A 17,423-nucleotide genomic window follows, 5' to 3' on the forward strand; every position below is an offset into this window, starting at 1 on the left:
AGTCGCTGGCAAGAAATGAGGCCGTGCCCGTGTCCCAGTTCGCCCGATACCGCTCTCGGTCCCGGTCCCGGTCCCGGTCCCGGCCGCTGACCCCACCGGGATCAGCGGTGGCGGCCGCGGTGCACGCTGGGAGTGGTAGTCCGGCGAAGGCAGCGGCACCTTTAAGGCACAGTCTCGCGAGAGGCGGCGGTCATTGGGTGCGCGCGGCGCTGCCCGGGCCCGGAGTCAGGATCGGGATCGGGATCGGGATCGGGATCGGGATCGGGATGAAGGAGGACAAGGAGAACGCCAGGCCCAAGGAGCGGCGCGGGGCCTCCGCCGGGCCGGGGGTTCTGCTGGCCGCGGGACCAGGCTCGGGCCCCGCCGCCGGCACGGACGGCAGAGCCGGCGCCGCCGAGCTCGATCGCCTGGAGCGGCCCAAGGACAAGAAGGAGACGCTCAGCAAGGTGGGGCCTCCGCGCCGCCAGGAACGGCGCCCTCCCCGGTAACGGGGCTCACCCTCTGTAACGGGCCCCTCCTCCCTCCGGTAACAGGGCTCCCCCTCTGTAACGGGACCTTCCCCCGCTAACGGGCCGCTTGCGGGGCCCTCCTGGGACGGGACGTGTCGGGGGAGGCGCGGTAATGACTCGTCCCCGGCGCTGCCGCCGCCCTGAGCGCCGGTCCTGCCGTGCCGCAGGTGGTGATCCGCCGGCTGCCGCCCAGCCTGACCAAGGAGCAGCTGGAGGAGCACCTGCAGCCTCTGCCCGAGCACGACTACTTCGAGTTCTTCGCGAACGACTCCAGGTACGGCCGCCTGCGCAATCCGGGCGCTCCCGGGAGCCGCCGCTACCGCCAGCCGGGCCCCAGCGGCGCCGCCGCCTCGTCAGCCCAGCGCTCTCGGTTTGTGTCTCTGCAGCTTGTACCCGCACATGTTCTCGAGAGCCTACATCAACTTCAAGAACCAGGAAGACATAGTCCTCTTCAGGGATCGCTTCGACGGCTACGTTTTTGTGGATCACAAAGGTAGGTGAACGGCACTCAATGGATGTTGTTGCTTCCCTGCTGTCTGTGCCGTGTGCTGGCTGAGTTTTGGAGGGGTGGGTGTGAGCAGCCACGTCTGACTTCTTTGGGTTTAGTGCCTCAAAAAGAGTTCCAATACCTCTAGAACAACATACGTATATAGATCCGATGACATCTAAGTCCTTTAAATGAGCTGGTTTGCAGTGTAACAGCACACCGTGTTTGCCATACCCAGCTGGATTCGTGCAGCTATAAATGTAGTGTTCTTGTCAGAAGATAAAGCTGTAAAGCCTGCTTGTCATGTGTTGTATTCTACTATATCTTGTCAAAAGTTGAGATTTGCCTCAGTTGTACTAACTTAAAGTATTCTTTCTTGCACGGTGTGCACAGAGTCTGTAGCATGAGGCCATTATGCAGTGTGGTGCCGCTGAGGTGGCAGAACCAACAGTCGTGGGCAGTCTTAAATCTAGCATGTCCTTCTTGTCAGCCTGTGAATTGGCTGGTTTGTTAGTATAGTGAGAGTGTTAAGGTCATGAGCTCTGCTGTCTCCAGAGTGTTTTTTTTTTTTCTTATTAAATGGTTTTCCAATACATTAATTTTTTTATGTGGTGTAAATAGTCTGTTCTAGTATTGCATATTTCTTGTGAGACTTACCTTCCTGCTTTAGATGTGGATGATATAATCTATTTTATATCCATTTCATCTTTATTTTAATGTATTTTTTTCTCTCAACAGGTCAGGAATATGCTGCTATAGTTGAGTTTGCACCTTTCCAAAAAGCTGCAAAAAAGAAGAGTAAGAAAAAGGATGCCAAAACTGGAACTATTGAAGATGGTATAACAGCAAGCTAGTTTGTTTTTGCATGTGTAGACTTGAAACTCTTAGCAGTAATTTGATGTAATGTTTTTACTGTGACACTATAGTTCCACCAATAGGATGTTTGCTTAGTTATATGTGAAGTTTATGAGCGCTACTTTGTCAACTGGAAATCTATTAAATATGATTGTCCCAGACAAACATAATACAGCAGCTCATTTGAGAGCTGCTAACTTATGAAAAGGTGGCATATAAAAACCCAACTGAAGTAAATGTAACTGAGCAGTGCATGATGCAAATACTTTTCATGCTACAGTATCTCTTCTTCCCCCCCCTTTCCCTTTTCTTCTGTGTAGATCCAGAATACAAGAAGTTTTTGGAAAGTTACAGTGCAGATGATGAAAAATTAACCTCCACTCCTGAAACTTTGTTGGAGGAAATAGAGGCAAGAAACAAAGAGCTAATAGGTATGGAAATCTGTGTGCTATACTTACATTTTCCTAGATCACAAAGAAACAAGTATGTTTTGTAATTTGAAGCTCAACCTGAAGGAGACTGAATTCTTTTGTGTGCCTGCTTACTATTTGTTAAACATTTAGGCTAATATTATTCAGTGTGTTTTGTTTTGTTCCCATGCTCTAAATTCTTCTGTAAGTATAGGTTTTAGATGACAAAGTTCCTTCCTGTTGCAGATGTTTGTTAGCCAGACCAGGCTGTGGAGTGGCTGCATTTCAGTGAGATACAGGGGTGTTTAATGCACAGTGCTGTGATCTGTGATGTTCCATGCAGGCACAAGCTGAGATTGTGTGATTGGGTAAAATACCACCAAAATGACCAGATTGCTCTTTTTAAGCATCTTACAGGGATCTCTTTAAAAATGAGAGTGTCTGGGAAAACCCTAATGCAGACTGAATGTAGAGATAGGTGTAATGGATGTCCTGTTAGTATCCTAATGAAGTTTATAGAATCCTAATAGTTGCCACTGTTTGGAGATAGGTTTGGAATACTTGTTTCACTGCAGTATATGAGAGGAGACAGGCTGCTTCACTTCCTATAGAGCTCTCTTGTAGGTATTGGATAAGGCAAGATAGTTACATTTGTTTTATCTGTTCTCCAGCTAAAAAGACTACTCCTTTATTGAACTTCTTGAAAAATAAACAGGTAAGACTTACCTCCAGAATTTTCTTGTTGTTTGCAAGTACAATTGGCTCATTGTATATTGATACATTTCTGCCCTTCCTTTGAAGAAGAAGCTTTTGACCCAACTTGTCAACTTCTGGTTCATATGTTTTAAAGGAGTAGAGTGTTGGAATGGTGGTGATTTGTGTACATTCTGGTCACAGCAAAACACCTCTTTTTGCATTGACAAAACAGATTCCATTTTAGTGCTTCCATTTTTAGTGCAGTATGGCTGAGGTCCTTGTAGATGATCTTTCTCCTAGCACATCGTGTTATTTTAATTCTAGCAATTGAGAAAATCAGAGGTGGGGCAGATTTAATTAAAATGTTATTGATAAAGGCTGAGGCTAGTGATGTATTTGAGTTTTTTAAGACAGTACAAATTAAGGCTTATGAGTAAAAATATTGCTGCAACATGTTCAGGTTCACAACAACAGAGGTGACAAGACTTTTTTTTTTTCTTTTATAATAGAGGCAGCTTTGAGGTGAGTTGTTTGATGGCTTAAAGAGATGTTTTTTTCTGTGGACGGACACTATTTCTCTTTGTTTTTAAATACACAGAGACTGAGAGAAGAAAAAAGAGAGGAGAGAAGGAGGAGAGAATTAGAAAGAAAAAGACAAAGAGAAGAAGAAAGAAGAAAATGGAAAGAAGAGGAGAGGAGGAAGAGAAAAGAAGCAGAAAAATTGAAGAAAGTAGACAGATGCCCAGAAAAAGAAAGAGACAGATCAAAAGAAGAACCAAAGATTAAGGTCTAGAACAGTTCTTTATTATAAACTGTTACACTCCCTTTCCCTTATTATTTGTATATCAGTCTCAAAATGTACTTTGGGTATTGTGTGAAGAATCATATGAGTTTGGTGTTAGTAAATGACCAATTTTTTTGTAATATTCAGTAGTAGGCATTGTAAAGGTTTACATGCTGTAATGTTTCATAGTAATATTTAAAGTTTTTGTCATGTGACTGTTGTACATGCTGCGGTAAACAGGATTGTGAATTCACTGTGGAATGGAGACTATTTTCAAGCTTTCTAAAACAGCCTGGTTTAGGAGAAAAATTCTAGTCTGCTGTGTGAATAATGCTTACTCATACACTCCAGCTTTTAGAAATACTGTGATTTGCAGTAATATTTCTTTAATGTTTACTTCTTACTGGACTGTGGTTCCTTTGATGCAATTTCGGTGTTGTGCCAGACAATATGTGTTAGAGTGAGCTTTTTAGTTGAGACTTCTGTTTTCTTTGTAGCTACTTAAGAAGCCTGAAAAAGATGAAAAAGACTTGGAGAGAAAAGAAAAATCCAAGAAACTGGAAAGAGAGACTCTGAGGGAGGAAAAAAATGCGAGTAGTGCATCTGCCAAACGATCTGATGGGGAGACAAAAGAAGAGAAGGCAAAAAAGTATTCTAGTACTTGCTATAAATATATATGTATCTATAACTTGTTTCCTGATTGTACTGAGGCTTAGGCTGCTCTACCATGACCATGTTTTGAAATTCCTTTCAAATGCTTTTTCTCATATAAGGCATGAGCTGTGTTCTCTGTGCCAGTGCACATCCCCATGATTACAGAAAGCTCTGTGAATCACCTGGAAATTCTTCATTAGTGGACAGATTTTAATATTTTTACAACTCATTATAGGAACTCCACTAAGGAAGCCCATACATAGGTGAATGCAGCAGGCTGTGAGCACTGTCCTTGCAATGAGATAATTATTATAACCATGGCAAGAGGAGAGGTGTTCTCCAGTTACCAGTTCCTCTAGGTCTTGTAAAATGTCAAAGTGGAAAATGTAATTCTCAACAGCTCCATGATCTGTTAGAAGTTCAGTTCTGCCATGTGAGAAATACAGATAAGACAGACAAATTCAGATGTTTTTTCAAAGCCAGAAGAGACTCAGCCAGCTATGCAAGTAGGAGGCTGGGAAACTAGTGGTCAGTGTCCTCTCTGGCTGTCATGCATGACTTGGGCTATCACAGCCTCCCAAGAGCTCCCTAGTACCTGCCAGTGTGTCATCTTCCTATTGCACATTTACACCACTATTACATTGATCTCCCAACTCTGTTTGATGAATCTTTTGAGCTTAATTTTCAGTTTTGTTTTCATACAGATCAGAAGATGAGTGTGTAAAGGACTACAGGGACCGAGATAGAGATTTTGACAGAGACAGAGAATATGAGAGAGCACAGAGAGAGAAACTGAGACGCCAAGAAGAGGAGCGTCGGAGGCAGAAAGAGCGCTATGAGAAAGAGAAGGTTTTTAGAAGAAAAGAGGAAGAGGTGAAAAAGGAGAGAGACTTACTCAGAGAAAAGGGAAAGAAAAGTGATCTTACAGACTTTACCAGCAGCATGGACAAATCTGAGAAAGTAACCAAAGACGATAAAAAAGAGGATACAATTAAGAGGGATCGTATCAGAAACAAGGTGCTGGATTTCTTTAAATTCATGTGTTGATTCACAGCGATCTGTGGTTTTTAGGATGAAAGCACTTCAAGGAAAATGTGGTTTCTCTGTTGAAGTTCTCCCTGTTCTGCAACAAACTCTGCCATTGCTAGAAATGTCCACTAAAATTTGCTTAACAGTGGTATTTCTTGTCACTGTGTAAGAACTAATCCAAGAAAACATGGATTAAATTGTAAGACACTGATCCCTTTTTGTTTGCTGGCTTGTGCCATGGGCTATCTCTTTAAGGTGTTGGTAGAGTATCAGTAATCTGTTTGTGTCTGCTGATCTTACAGGTGCCTGAAAATGCATCTCAGTGTGGGAGTGTGATCGAACAGGTTCCTTAAAATAGGAAACTGCAACTTGCAGAATATGACTTGTCCTCTAGGCTCAAGAAATAATGTCTTGAGTGTCGTTTTATGTACTCTGCAAAATCTGTTTTTGCAGTATCACTGTGCTTGTTTTCTGTATCACTTAAGACATTGTCAGGTACAAATGAAACTCAGGGTTTTGAAACTTTGAAGTTTGCCTCTCTTCTGAGAGACTGTGAGCTGAACTCAGCAGGACTCGTTACAAATAACCTCAACTATGAGCAGTGTTCTTTGTGGTTTGAACAGGGATGTTGCTTTACAACAGAGAAAACCTCAATTTGGGACAATTGAAGTTACTTTGCCACCACTGTGGAATAATTAAACTTAGCCTGAAAAGTTTGAATTTGAGCCATTTCTAATACCATAGAAGTGATGCCATAAGAACCCTGAGAGCAGGGAGTTATGAAAGAATCTAAATAGTTTTGATTTATTTCAGGATCGCCCAGCAATGCAGCTGTACCAGCCCGGAGCCCGAAGCCGGAGCAGATTGTGTCAGTATGAAGACAGTGCTGCAAAGCCTCCAGATCAGGGAGTGGATAAGAAACAAGAGGGTGAGACCAGTCACACGAAGGAAGAGGAGTGACTGATGTGCCAGCCTTATGTGTTCTGACTGTGTGTGCAGCCAAAGAGCACGTACTACGCAATCCAGAAGTGCCTTCGGAGCGAAAAAGGATCAAAGGAAGAAAAGGGGGCATTGTGCTGTTGGATGTTTCTGGTTAAAGAACCTCAGTTGTAGATTACGAATTTGAAATGTGTTCTCATTGTAATATTTTCAGTTATTGGAACTTATTTTCCCAGCATCTAACTACAGCAGAGAAGAGAATCTGCGAAATAGAAAGACTTTATGGCCTTAAGTTTGATAATAAATCAGTTCCTGTCAGGAGGGAATGACACCTGGATCAAAAGCCAGAACTCTAAGGCAATTAGAGCCGGTGTTGGATGCACTTAAGCAGAGTGAGCTTGGAGTTGCCTGGAGTTAACACAGATGTTGCTGTTTTGTGTGGTGCTCCTACGTGAGGCAGTGAAAGCTAAAGTGTGTCAGTTTAGCACTGAGACACATACTCAGGCTGGGGTTGTTGAGGTACCAGTGGATAGGGGTCTTTTGGCACACAAGGAGCAGAACATCTCGCAGTGCAGTAACCGTGTTAGGGAGGGAGAGACCGTCCTCTTCAGTGGTTCTCTGGATAAAGTAACTTAAGTTGGAGTGTATGAATAAGCTGGCTTAATAGTTGAATATGACTTGATAAATTCTCATGTAAAGTCTCCCTACATTGAAATGCTTATTTTTAATCAAATGTAGCTGGTTTGGGCATCCTGTTCTTTTCCAGCATCTTCCCTTCTCTCAAGTCTGAAACATTTCCGAACTCCTGCCCTCTTGGAACTGCTTCCTCTTCCCTCATAACTTGAAGTATTGTTTTACAGCCCAGAACGAGACTTCGCCAGTAGCAGGTCCTCCCAAGCTAGCGAATTTTAGCCATAGCTGTTTTTTGTACTAAACCCAAATAAACTCGCACAAACTCTCTCGGCCGCCGCCGTCCCTCACTGCGTGCGGGGCCGCCGGGCCGCCAGGGGGCGCTGCGCCCGCTCGGCCATCGCCGCTCCGCCCTCCCCTTTCCGCCTCCTCGGACGCCGCCATCGCCGGGACGCCGCGCCGCTCCGCGCCATGGTGAGCCATCCGCAGCCATCCGCGCCCTCCCGCCGCGCCCCGAGCCCTCTCCCCGAGGCCGCCGCGCTCGGGGGTCCTGGCGGGCGGGCCGCCGGGCGGAGCGGGCGCGGGGGAGCGGGAGGGAGCCGGGTGCGGCTTTCCCGGCTGGCCGAGGCCTGGCGGGGCCGCGGCTGTGGCGGGGCCGGGTGAGGGACTGACCGCTGCGCTCTCTTGCAGTCGTCGCACAAGACGTTCAAGATCAAACGCTTCCTCGCCAAGAAGCAGAAGCAGAACCGGCCCATCCCGCAGTGGATTCGCATGAAAACCGGCAATAAGATCAGGTAACGAGCTCCTGAGGAGCTGCGGCCGCGCAGGCTTAGTCAGGCGGCCTGGGCGGTACGGGCCGAAGGCGGGGGCTGATGGCGTTTATGCCAGCCAAAGCGCCGTTTTGTGGCCGTGAGGGCCATGCAGGGATGGTAGGGCAGGTGAGGCAGTGTGAGGCTTCCGTGCCATTTTTTTCTGTAGTGGTTTTGCACCAGTGCTCTGCAAGTGTCCACAGACGTTCATGTACCACGTCAGTGGTACATGTAAAGTGAAAACCTGAACTGTACGTGTGGATTATTTATTCCAGATTCTTTTCTCTGGTAGCTTCTCTGTTCCTGACGTTCCCCTTCCCAATACCTGTCTTCTCTAATAGCTGCCCCTTTGGGCTCCTGCATTTTCAAGGAATGGTTCCTGAGCATGGGTGCTCTGAGGATCAGGGAGCACAGGATTTGTTGGATGTATGGGAAGTCAGATTGATAGTATGAAATGCTTGGCACATGACTGTAGAATTAATTTGTCATAGTTCCTTGCTTTCCTCTTGTGTTTGTTCTCGAGCACTGTGCTTCAGGAAATGCTGAGTGCTGTGAGACACTGGGTGCACTGGGAGTGGATAAGAGTAAGGTGGTGGTGGGTGTGGATAAGAACAGGGTGGTGCCTGTCCAAGCCCTCCGGTTGAAAACTGCAGCATAGTTTTTTATCTCATACACTCCTTCGTCTGGGCTTTTTAAGGCAACAGAATTCCCTGTCTCTTTCTCTCTTTGTCCTAAGCAGTGAGGAGAGAAACAGCAGCACTGGCTGGCTCAGGCAGTGACCCAGCACAACACTGCTAGGTTCTGTTCCTGTAGCTGCTCCCAGCTTGTTTCTAGGCAGGATCAGTGGTGTGTGCACTCAGCTGGATCCTTGTCTTCCACGTGCCAGGTTACAACTGGGTTCTGTTTTAGCTAAATTGCAGTACTCTGAAATATTTGACCACAGGGACAAAATCTTGGAGTTTGGTCTCCTGGCACTTGAGTAGCTGGGCCATGGGTTCTGTCCAAGCTTTGTGTTAAAGCAGGCTGCAATTGCGGTGCTTCCTGCTGTGGGAGTGCTGCCATTTTCCTGCTGAGAGCAACCTTGTTAACACTGCCTGTGGTTTCACCCACACCATGGTGAAAGCATTTATTCTTAATGTGGACAAGTACATGCTCACAAGTTAATGTGCTTTCATGGAAAAGACTTTTTCCATGTGCTGTTCTGCTTTCATGTTTAACAAATGTGTGTGTGCACTTTGCTAATTCGCTCTGCTTTTGTCTTAGGTACAACTCCAAAAGGAGACACTGGAGGAGGACCAAACTGGGCTTGTAAAGAGAGACTGTCCCGGGAGCTCTAAGGAACATTGGTCTTTCTGTGTCAGATCGATAACACCCTCAAGTCATTCCTTCTGTGGTGCTGGAGTGCAGTCCCCAGTGTGGGGTTTTTATAAGCTGGTCTGGGATGTTGATGTTAACTGGGAAAATCTTTGTATCTGAAACATGGAGACTGTGTTCTATAGTGTTCTTTCCAGCATCACCGTGAGCATTCACACTGCACAGGCTTGCTAATAAATATGGACCTGAATGACTTTAGTTTTGAAAATTATTTCACATGCATGTGGTGGGATTGTAACAATCAAATTAATGGTCATGTTAGTTATATTCTCACTTAATATGAGGAGCCTTGGCAGCTCTTTTCAGGTAGAGTAGGCTGTGTCTTCCTTTCTACTGACTGTAAACCTTCAGGAGCAAAGTACCAATTTTTAGAAAAGTCAAAATCAGACCTGAAGAAAATCTCTTACAAAATGCAGTACTGTAAAGTGCAGCACATAATGTCTCTGTACCCCCTAGAACATTAAATGAGTTTTGTTGGAGTGTCTGTGTTGGTTTGATAAATCAACACCAACCACAGATGCAGCTTAGTATAAAACATTTTCAGCAGACAGGCAGAAATTTAAAATGGGGCTCAAAGGGAGAGTTGGCAGCTATTCCAAAAAGGGGAGAGGAAAAAAGGTGATTAAGGGTGGTTAAGGGTCTCTGGGCAGCTCCCCTGTGCTGGTCTTCTCTGCTGGGGCCTGTGAAACCAATTTACTGCAGGGAAGTGGAGGAGGCTGTGGCTCTGCAGCCAGTGCTTTCTGTTCACAGCTCTGAGCTGGGGTCGCTGCTTTGGTCAGCAGGAAATCCCTGTTGGTGTGAGCCTGTTCTGGGCTGTGGCCAAGCCCATCCTGACACTGAGGGCTGCCAAGGTGCTGCTTCATTCCTGGGTTCAGCCTCGGGTCGTGGGTCTGTTCCTGAGAGGCAGCTTCCTGAGGAAGCTTCAGGCTGCCATACCTTCTGTGTTGCTGCTTTTCATGCTGAAGGTAAATAGATTTGTCTCCTTTGTATTGCAACTCAGAGCAAATAATGCTGGGTACAGCATGTGCCAAACAGGTAAATGCTGAGAAATACACATCTCACTCAGGTCATGAGGTCTCTCCTTCCTAAGGTGTGCTGCAGGGTTCTGTAAGTCGGGGTGAGCAAGGCTGGGATTTTTACCAGCTTCAGGATATTTCAGAGGTATCCTCTAGCTCCTTATCCTGGTAAGAGTCTGGACTCTAGTTCATCATCAGGGGGAAGCAGTAAGTCACTGCAACAGGAAAGCAGCAAACAGCATTGCCAGAGATGTTTGAACAGAGGCTTGCATGCTGCAGCTACTTTGACCTCAATGATTTTTAAAGCTTTTCTGCACTCTTTTTGAAGTGAGTGTTCAGGAAATAGCAGCACTGCTGAGGATTGGAATTCTGCCTTGGCATCCAGCTTACCTCCTCCAGCCTCTCCACATCACTGCTGGCAGGCAAAGCTGCTCATAAGAGTTTCTCTGTAATTATGTCTATGGGGATCTGGCTGAGGAGGAAAACAGCAATTTTATGGACTTGAGAATGGAAGGAGACAGTTTTTTCCATGGTATTTGTGGGAAAACTTTCCTGAGCAACAGATTGGACAATTTATTACTATTTATTAGAAAGTCTCCCCATTACTATAATGACTAATATTTTTATTAGATGGAAGTAGCTTCTACTAAGGAAAATATTCTGGAAAATAACCCCTTGTATTATTTTCCCTGATTGACTAAATCTGCTTTTCAAATTGGACATTACAGGATAACACAAAGTAAATTTAGTACACATTAAACTTGGGTTAAACTTAATCCTCTGCAGAACCTTAACCAAACAAATATTGTCTGAGTTTGAATGGGCAGCACAAGTTCCAGGTGGTGGCAGGCTGGGTCTGGGACACATCCTTCACCGTTGGGATTTTTTGGAGGTGGCCGCCCACTCAGGGCCACAGGCCCCTGACCTCGAACACCAGCCCCTTTCCCTGTGAAACAAAACTCACCACCCCAGGTTTCTGATGTCAGTTTGCAGGATGCAAACTGTTGTCCGTGGCAGCTCTCTTTGCCTTTCCTCCCTGTGAGAGGGGATCAAGATCTCTGCAGAACTGGGCTAACACATGATAACTGAGACATCAACAGAAGCTTTAAAGAAAAAATATTTGGATAGTCTAGTCCATTTATTTTCATGGATATGTTTTGTTTTCTGAGTGAAAAGCAAAGTTAGAGGTGATTGTGTACTTGAGGAGTATTTTTCTAAACATGTCTCTATATCCAAATTAGCTGCCTTTCTGTAGGTATGAAAATGAGCCGAGCGAGACAAAGGGGTGGGTCACTGGAAGAAAATATTTTCTTTTTTGCTCAGTGGAAAGGGACCCACCCAGGGCAGGGGGTGACATGGTGAGGATGTTGTAACACATTTAGAGAAGCAGAGTTCTGGTCCTGCTCTGAAGTCCCCACCTAATTTGTCTCAGCACAAAATACTGGGTCAAACCCATGACCAAAAGACAGGCAAAAGCTGTCTTCAGAGGGTTTTGGTTATCTCTCAAGAGGAGGTAATAACTGAAAAACATTTTGTTGTATTTAGGTGCAGCATTTCTCAGCCAAATTTTACTTTCAAATTGAACGTTTAAGTCCACGTTTCCGGGTGGAGCATGACTGAGCCGCAGGTACTATTGCCAAGGAAATGGCTCCTTCAAGGAAATTCTCAATTCCACTGTTTACTCTGTGCCTTACTCAGAGGAGGATGTAAGAGCCATCCTGTGCCCCCTCCCTATCAGCTGTAAAAAGGTGACAGAAGACTAATAGGTAAAAAAATATTTTGTTAGTCCTGTCTGTCTTATCAACAGCACTTTGGTTACCAGAACTTGACTCCAGTGCTGTTCATGGAGTTTGTGCTGGCATGAGCAGAATTGTGAGAAGCCAGCCTGCTCTCCCATGGCATGGACATGGCCACAGCAGTTCCAGAAGGAACTGCATTGCCAATATCTTCAATGCATTAGAGCTAAAGCATTATAAGACTGTTGTAGATCAGGCATTAAATCTAGCTCTAGTGTGTTTTGTATGTATCTGCTGCTGACCTCAGGGATTAAAAAGATATCCAGATACATCTGTATATCCACCCATGTACCTGGACTGGGAATTATCCAGTCACTGGATCCCTGTTCACTCATGTGGAGGCTGCTCTTCCACGTCATTACTGCAGACTGGGTTATTTTGGTGTCCAAGCAGTCTGAATATAACTGGAGTTTGCTCAGGATCTGTGAAACCCCCCTCTAGTTCCCCGGAGGAAGTTACCTGTGTGTCTTTGTGTATCTTTCTGCATCAAGATGCAAACGTACCTTGTGTAGCTGGGCCAGATCACCTTGAGTCCCTCGGTCACCCCTGCAGGCCCCCTTAAAGGCAGCTGGAAAGAAAACCACAACTGCCCTCCTAAAGCAGTTGTCCCTGCAAGGGCTGCCCTGGGGAACAGAAACTCCCCAGTTCCTGATTGAGAAGCACTTCTCAAACGGGACTGCTATTTCAGGGCGTAGGAATAGTCTCATGCTGATGAGAAAGAGGAAGGGGCTGTTGTTTTTCTGAAGATATTTTGAAGCAGTATTGGCCTTTGAGAATGTAAAAAGCAAGTTGAAATCATCAGAGCAGAACTCCACTTGATGAACAAAACACAAACAGGCGAGCGGAGGCTTTGCCCTTTTAATGCAGTGACGAGACATACATGCACTGTTACGCTGCTGCAGTGATGTTCATCAGTTTCATTTTTGAGCATGACCTCAGTAGCAATAAAAATAATCTCAATCTCACAGCCTTCACATACCTTTTCCACAGTTTCTGAGAATGAATCATCTTTCCAGAGCTGTTCCTGAACTCTAATCCCCACAGGAGCCACCACATGCTGCCCCCCCCTTGTGTCCTTCCTGCCTCCTTTGCTCTGGCCTCCATTCCTAATGAAGTTGAGCATCTCAGGCTTCCAGGGATGGGGATCTCAAGGGAAGGACTGCCAGTGTGAGCTGTTTTACACTTTTAAAGGCTTCTCTTGGCCTGGACTCTTCTGACAAACAGGGCCATTAGCTCTTACTCTACTGAGAAACAGCTTTATAATCAGCTGTCATAAACAAACATCAACCCAGAGAAGGTGCATATGACAGAGATCAGGGGATCTCACAGGCAGCTGGAAGGTGTTTGCAGCATGAGATCCACACATGGTGGGTCAGCATCCTCCTGTGGGCATGCAGGGTGTTGGGGCAGCTCCCCACAGCAGAGCTGACACGTGAGCCCCAACCATGGCGATGTGTTGGGATGCGTCCACGGGGGCAGAGGGCATAACCCCCTCTGCAGACAGGCAGTTCTTTGGAAGGGCTGTCCCAAGGTACTGCTCCCAATGGCCATGGTGCTCCATACACGCACCAGAATAGCCCCAGAAGACCACGAGACCCAGGGTGGCCATGGTGCCATGGTTTAACCCTCACTTGGCCAGGATTTTGAGTAGCCAAGTTCCCAGCTCCCTGCAGGCTTTTCTGGCTGCTATCCAGCATGGGTTTACCAGTGAATGGAGCCAGGAGAGCTTCAGCGCTCATGGAAGAAAGCAAAGGCCTGTCTAACAAAGCCTCGGAGGGTCGACAGGCTCCAGGAGTGCTGGGCTTTTCCCTCGGCCCCAGAGTCCACACAGTCCTGCCCTGCCCCAGCCTCTCTGGATGACTTACAGTTGTTGTTGGTGTTGTGAGAGTGCAGCTGGACCAAGTCCTCCTCCAAGGCCCCTGCCAGCTCCTTCAGGTCCCTGGAGGTGTCTGCTGGCAGGTACTGCCAAGCCTTGCGCCCATTGTGGTCCCTGCAGGTGGTGTCTGCCCCGTAAGCTCCCACCAGCACCTTGATGAGCACCTCGTGTCCCTGCAAGGCAGCCAGGTGCAAAGGGGTGAGCCCACCGCTGGCTGTGGGGATGTTCATGTTGACAGGGTAGCCTTTCTTCTGGGCATGGGAGATGACCTGGATGAAGCTCTCATGGTGGCCATGCTTGGCAAGCCAGTGCAGAGCGGTGAAGCCTGTCACAAAGTCTCTCCTGGTCAGCAGGCTGGGATCCAGGTCCAGCAGCTTGATGATGCTGTCCGCATCACCCTCGGCCACCGTCAGCAGCCATGCGTGCTCCAGGGGATCAAGGACAAGGGGCAGCAGATCAGGGCTCTGCTCAGGCTTCTGCTCTTGGTGCAGCCCTGCTGGAAGACTGCTGCTGCTGGATGTCTTCTGAGCAGTGGCAAACCTTATGGTGCTGCCGGGGCTGTTGCTCTGCAGGAGGATTTCCTTCAGCTCCTTCCTCCGGGTACTGCTGGGGCTGACGGAGAACCTGCCTGAAGTCCTACCCCAGCTCCCCAGGCTGTGCCTGCCCCAGCTGATGCTTTTGTTGGTGTCCATCTTCTGCAGCGTATGGAAACGCTCCCTGCTCCCCAGGGTGGCTGGCCAGAGATGGGAGCTGCGGGCCAGGCCGCCCGCGAGGGGCTGGGCGGCATCCAGGAGAGAGAACGTCCGGGAGATGCCAGCTACCTTCTGCTCTGCCTCGCTCTTCTCCCGCTCCTGCCGGGCCATGGCGGCGCCTCTCGCAGGGCTGTCCCCAGCAGGGCACAGCTCAGGCTCCCCTGCACTCACGCCGCGCTTCCCCTCCCGGCCTTGGCGAAGGAGGAACCGATTCCGCACGGCGGCACGGCATGGCGGCGGAGCCGCGGCGCTGCGGGGCGGCGCGGGTGACCTTTGGTCACGCCGTGGCCATGGCTGCCGCCGGTGCCGGGCACGGCCTCACACACGGCTGGCTCTGCCCCCGCCACACGCGCCTGAGGGAGCGCGGCCGGGCGTGCGGGAGCACAGGGAAAGTATGGGAACACAGGGAGCGTCTGGGAATACAGGGAAAGTATGGGAACACAGGGAAAGTATGGGAACACAGGGAAAATATGGGAACACAGGGAGCGTCTGGGAATACAGGGAAAGTATGGGAACACAGGGAACGTGTGGGAATACAGGGAGCGTGTGGGAATACAGGGAGAGTATGGGAATACAGGGAGCATGTGGGAATACAGGGAAAGTATGGGAATACAGGGAACGTATGGGAACACAGGGAAAATATGGGAACACAGGGAGCGTGTGGGAACACAGGGAGCGTCTGGGAATACAGGGAGCATGTGGGAATACAGGGAAAGTATGGGAACACAGGGAACGTGTGGGAATACAGGGAGTGTGTGGGAATACAGGGAAAGTATGGGAATGCAGGGAATATCTGGGAATACAGGGAAAGTATGGGAACACAGGGAAAGTGTGAGAATACAGGGAAAGTGTGGGAATACAGGGAAAGTATGGGAATACAGGGAACGTGTGGGAATACAGGGAAAGTATGGGAATGCAGGGAATATCTGGGAATACAGGGAAAGTATGAGAATGCAGGGAAAATATGGGAACACAGGGAACGTCTGGGAATACAGGGAGTGTGTGGGAATACAGGAAGAGTATGGGAATACAGGGAGAGTGTGGGAATACACGGAAAGTGTGAGAATACAGGGAAAGTGTAGGAATACAGGGAACATATGGGAATACAGGGAACGTGTGGGAATACAGGGAAAGTATGGGAATGCAGGGAATATCTGTGAATACAGGGAAAGTATGGGAATGCAGGGAGCGTGTGGGAATACAGGGAGCGTGCAGAACCGTGGGACCGGATGGAGGCGCAGGGGTTCTGGGCAGCTACAGGAGACTGATGCTACAGCAGAAACCGATGAACTGTAGTCTCCTGCCCGAGTAGTCTCGTTTAGCACTGCTGGCTCAGCATTAGCACCTGAAGTAGCCAAAGCCTTAGGCTGTAACAGCTGACCAAACATAAACTTTTCATAAAACGATGCTGCTAACAAAGCACTCCTGGAATTCAGCAGATATGAGCAGAAAGGAGATTATAAGGGCCAAGGAGACAATCCCAGGAGAATAAAGTAACATCAGAAGGCAGCTCAGCTCAGCTCCAGTGAAACCCAACAAGAAATCAAGACACTGCCAACCAGAATTTAGTGATTGACTTGGATTGGGTGATGAGTGTCAGGGGTATAACTGAGAGGTGTGAATTGGGATAGGGGCTCCTCTCTGGAAGCACCAGCCCCCTGAACCTTTTTTCTTTGCTTTCCCTAAGTTTTAGCTTTGCTCTGACTTGCCCTGAGCTGGTCGTCAGTCCTTGAGGGCCTTTGCCTTTTTCCAACCACTTGGACCAGTTTTTCTGGGATGTGTGGAGAGTTGGCATAATCTCAAACCCCAAACAAAAAGTGGTGAAAGCATAATTGCCCCCTTGTTCCCTTTCTGTAGCTGCCTGATTTTGTCACTGGGTTTTGGTGGTTTCTGTGGGCTCAGAGAGGCAAAGAACTTGAACCACACAGCCATGAGATCCTGGTGAACAGTTGAAAACACTTGGGTGGCATCTGGGGAAAACAAGGAGCTGCTCTTGGGGAATGAAGGCATTAATGGTGCAAAGCAAACCTCTCATTTAAGACCACCATGGTCATGCCTGCATTAGGGACTGGACACACTGGTGAGCTCTGATCATGATAAAACCAGGGTGACAACCTTGGGGACTTCACTCGGGAGCCCAGGGGCCAGGAGAGTTACTTTGGAGAAGGACTGAGCTTCCTCTCCCTCAGCCTCATTTGGTGCTTGTGCTGCCTTCAAATGAAGGGAAAGCCAAGCGGCACCAGCTGCACCCTCGCAGCTGCAGCTGTGCTCCTGATACGCCGGGAGCTGAGGCTGCACCGCCGGGACGAGCGCGGCCGGGAAGGAGCGGTGGTGCCACAAGGAGGGAACCGGGCACAGCCGCACTCAGCCCGGTGCCCGGGCGGGCCCGAACCGTCCAGCGGAGCTGGGACCGGGCAAGTGCGCGAACCGCACGGACATTCCGCTTGAAACAGCAACTCATCTGCTGAGGCTGGGGGGCCTGATCGGACCCAAACCGCGAACGCCAGCCCAGCCTCGGGGCTGCACGGCTCGGCCCCGGCCCGGCCCGTGTTACCGCAGGGCACCGGGACGGGTCCCCCCGGGCCTTCCCGAGGAGGCGGCGGGGAACCCCTCCCCGCGCTGGGAGCGGGCAGGGGCCGGGGTGCCGCGGGGGCAGCCGGGCAGCCCGCGGGGCAGGGGACGCGCTGGATCGGGCTCGGGAACCCCGGCCGGAGCTCCGCGCTCCTCCATCCGCCGGCCCGAACCTCCGCCCGCCCCGCCCGCAGCCCGGGCTGCACCATCGCGGGCTGCTGCGGGGAGGGACCGGC

The 17,423-nt window shown here is 48.7% G+C and overlaps 3 protein-coding genes and 1 non-coding gene across 4 annotated transcripts; 3 read left to right on the forward strand and 1 right to left on the reverse strand.

The window, feature by feature from the left end:
• The first annotated feature begins 6 nt into the window (after window positions 1-6).
• UPF3B (UPF3B regulator of nonsense mediated mRNA decay) lies at window positions 7-7,323 on the forward strand. The gene is made up of 10 exons (XM_053990128.1): window positions 7-446; window positions 677-783; window positions 896-1,002; window positions 1,735-1,833; window positions 2,172-2,282; window positions 2,933-2,976; window positions 3,556-3,744; window positions 4,239-4,390; window positions 5,100-5,412; window positions 6,238-7,323. Exons 1-10 carry the CDS (start codon window positions 267-269, stop codon window positions 6,382-6,384), a joined length of 1,449 nt encoding a protein of 482 aa, XP_053846103.1. The 5' UTR covers window positions 7-266; the 3' UTR covers window positions 6,385-7,323.
• Window positions 6,741-9,369, forward strand: RPL39 (ribosomal protein L39). Its single transcript, XM_053990517.1, has 4 exons — window positions 6,741-6,755; window positions 7,282-7,467; window positions 7,684-7,787; window positions 9,066-9,369. The coding sequence occupies exons 1-4, from the start codon at window positions 6,741-6,743 to the stop codon at window positions 9,112-9,114; spliced, it is 354 nt and encodes a 117-aa protein (XP_053846492.1). The 3' UTR covers window positions 9,115-9,369.
• On the forward strand, window positions 8,818-8,949 carry LOC128814655 (small nucleolar RNA SNORA69). Its single transcript, XR_008439448.1, has one exon. It is a non-coding gene; the product is annotated as a small nucleolar RNA SNORA69 (small nucleolar RNA).
• Window positions 9,370-12,832: 3,463 nt separating the features above from the next.
• SOWAHD (sosondowah ankyrin repeat domain family member D) lies at window positions 12,833-14,751 on the reverse strand. Its single transcript, XM_053990208.1, has one exon. It carries the CDS (start codon window positions 14,725-14,727, stop codon window positions 13,717-13,719), a length of 1,011 nt encoding a protein of 336 aa, XP_053846183.1. The 5' UTR covers window positions 14,728-14,751; the 3' UTR covers window positions 12,833-13,716.
• Between the last annotated feature and the right edge of the window lie 2,672 nt (window positions 14,752-17,423).

This window comes from Vidua macroura, chromosome 14 (genome assembly GCF_024509145.1).
Source record: "Vidua macroura isolate BioBank_ID:100142 chromosome 14, ASM2450914v1, whole genome shotgun sequence".
Classification (NCBI taxonomy): domain Eukaryota; kingdom Metazoa; phylum Chordata; class Aves; order Passeriformes; family Viduidae; genus Vidua; species Vidua macroura.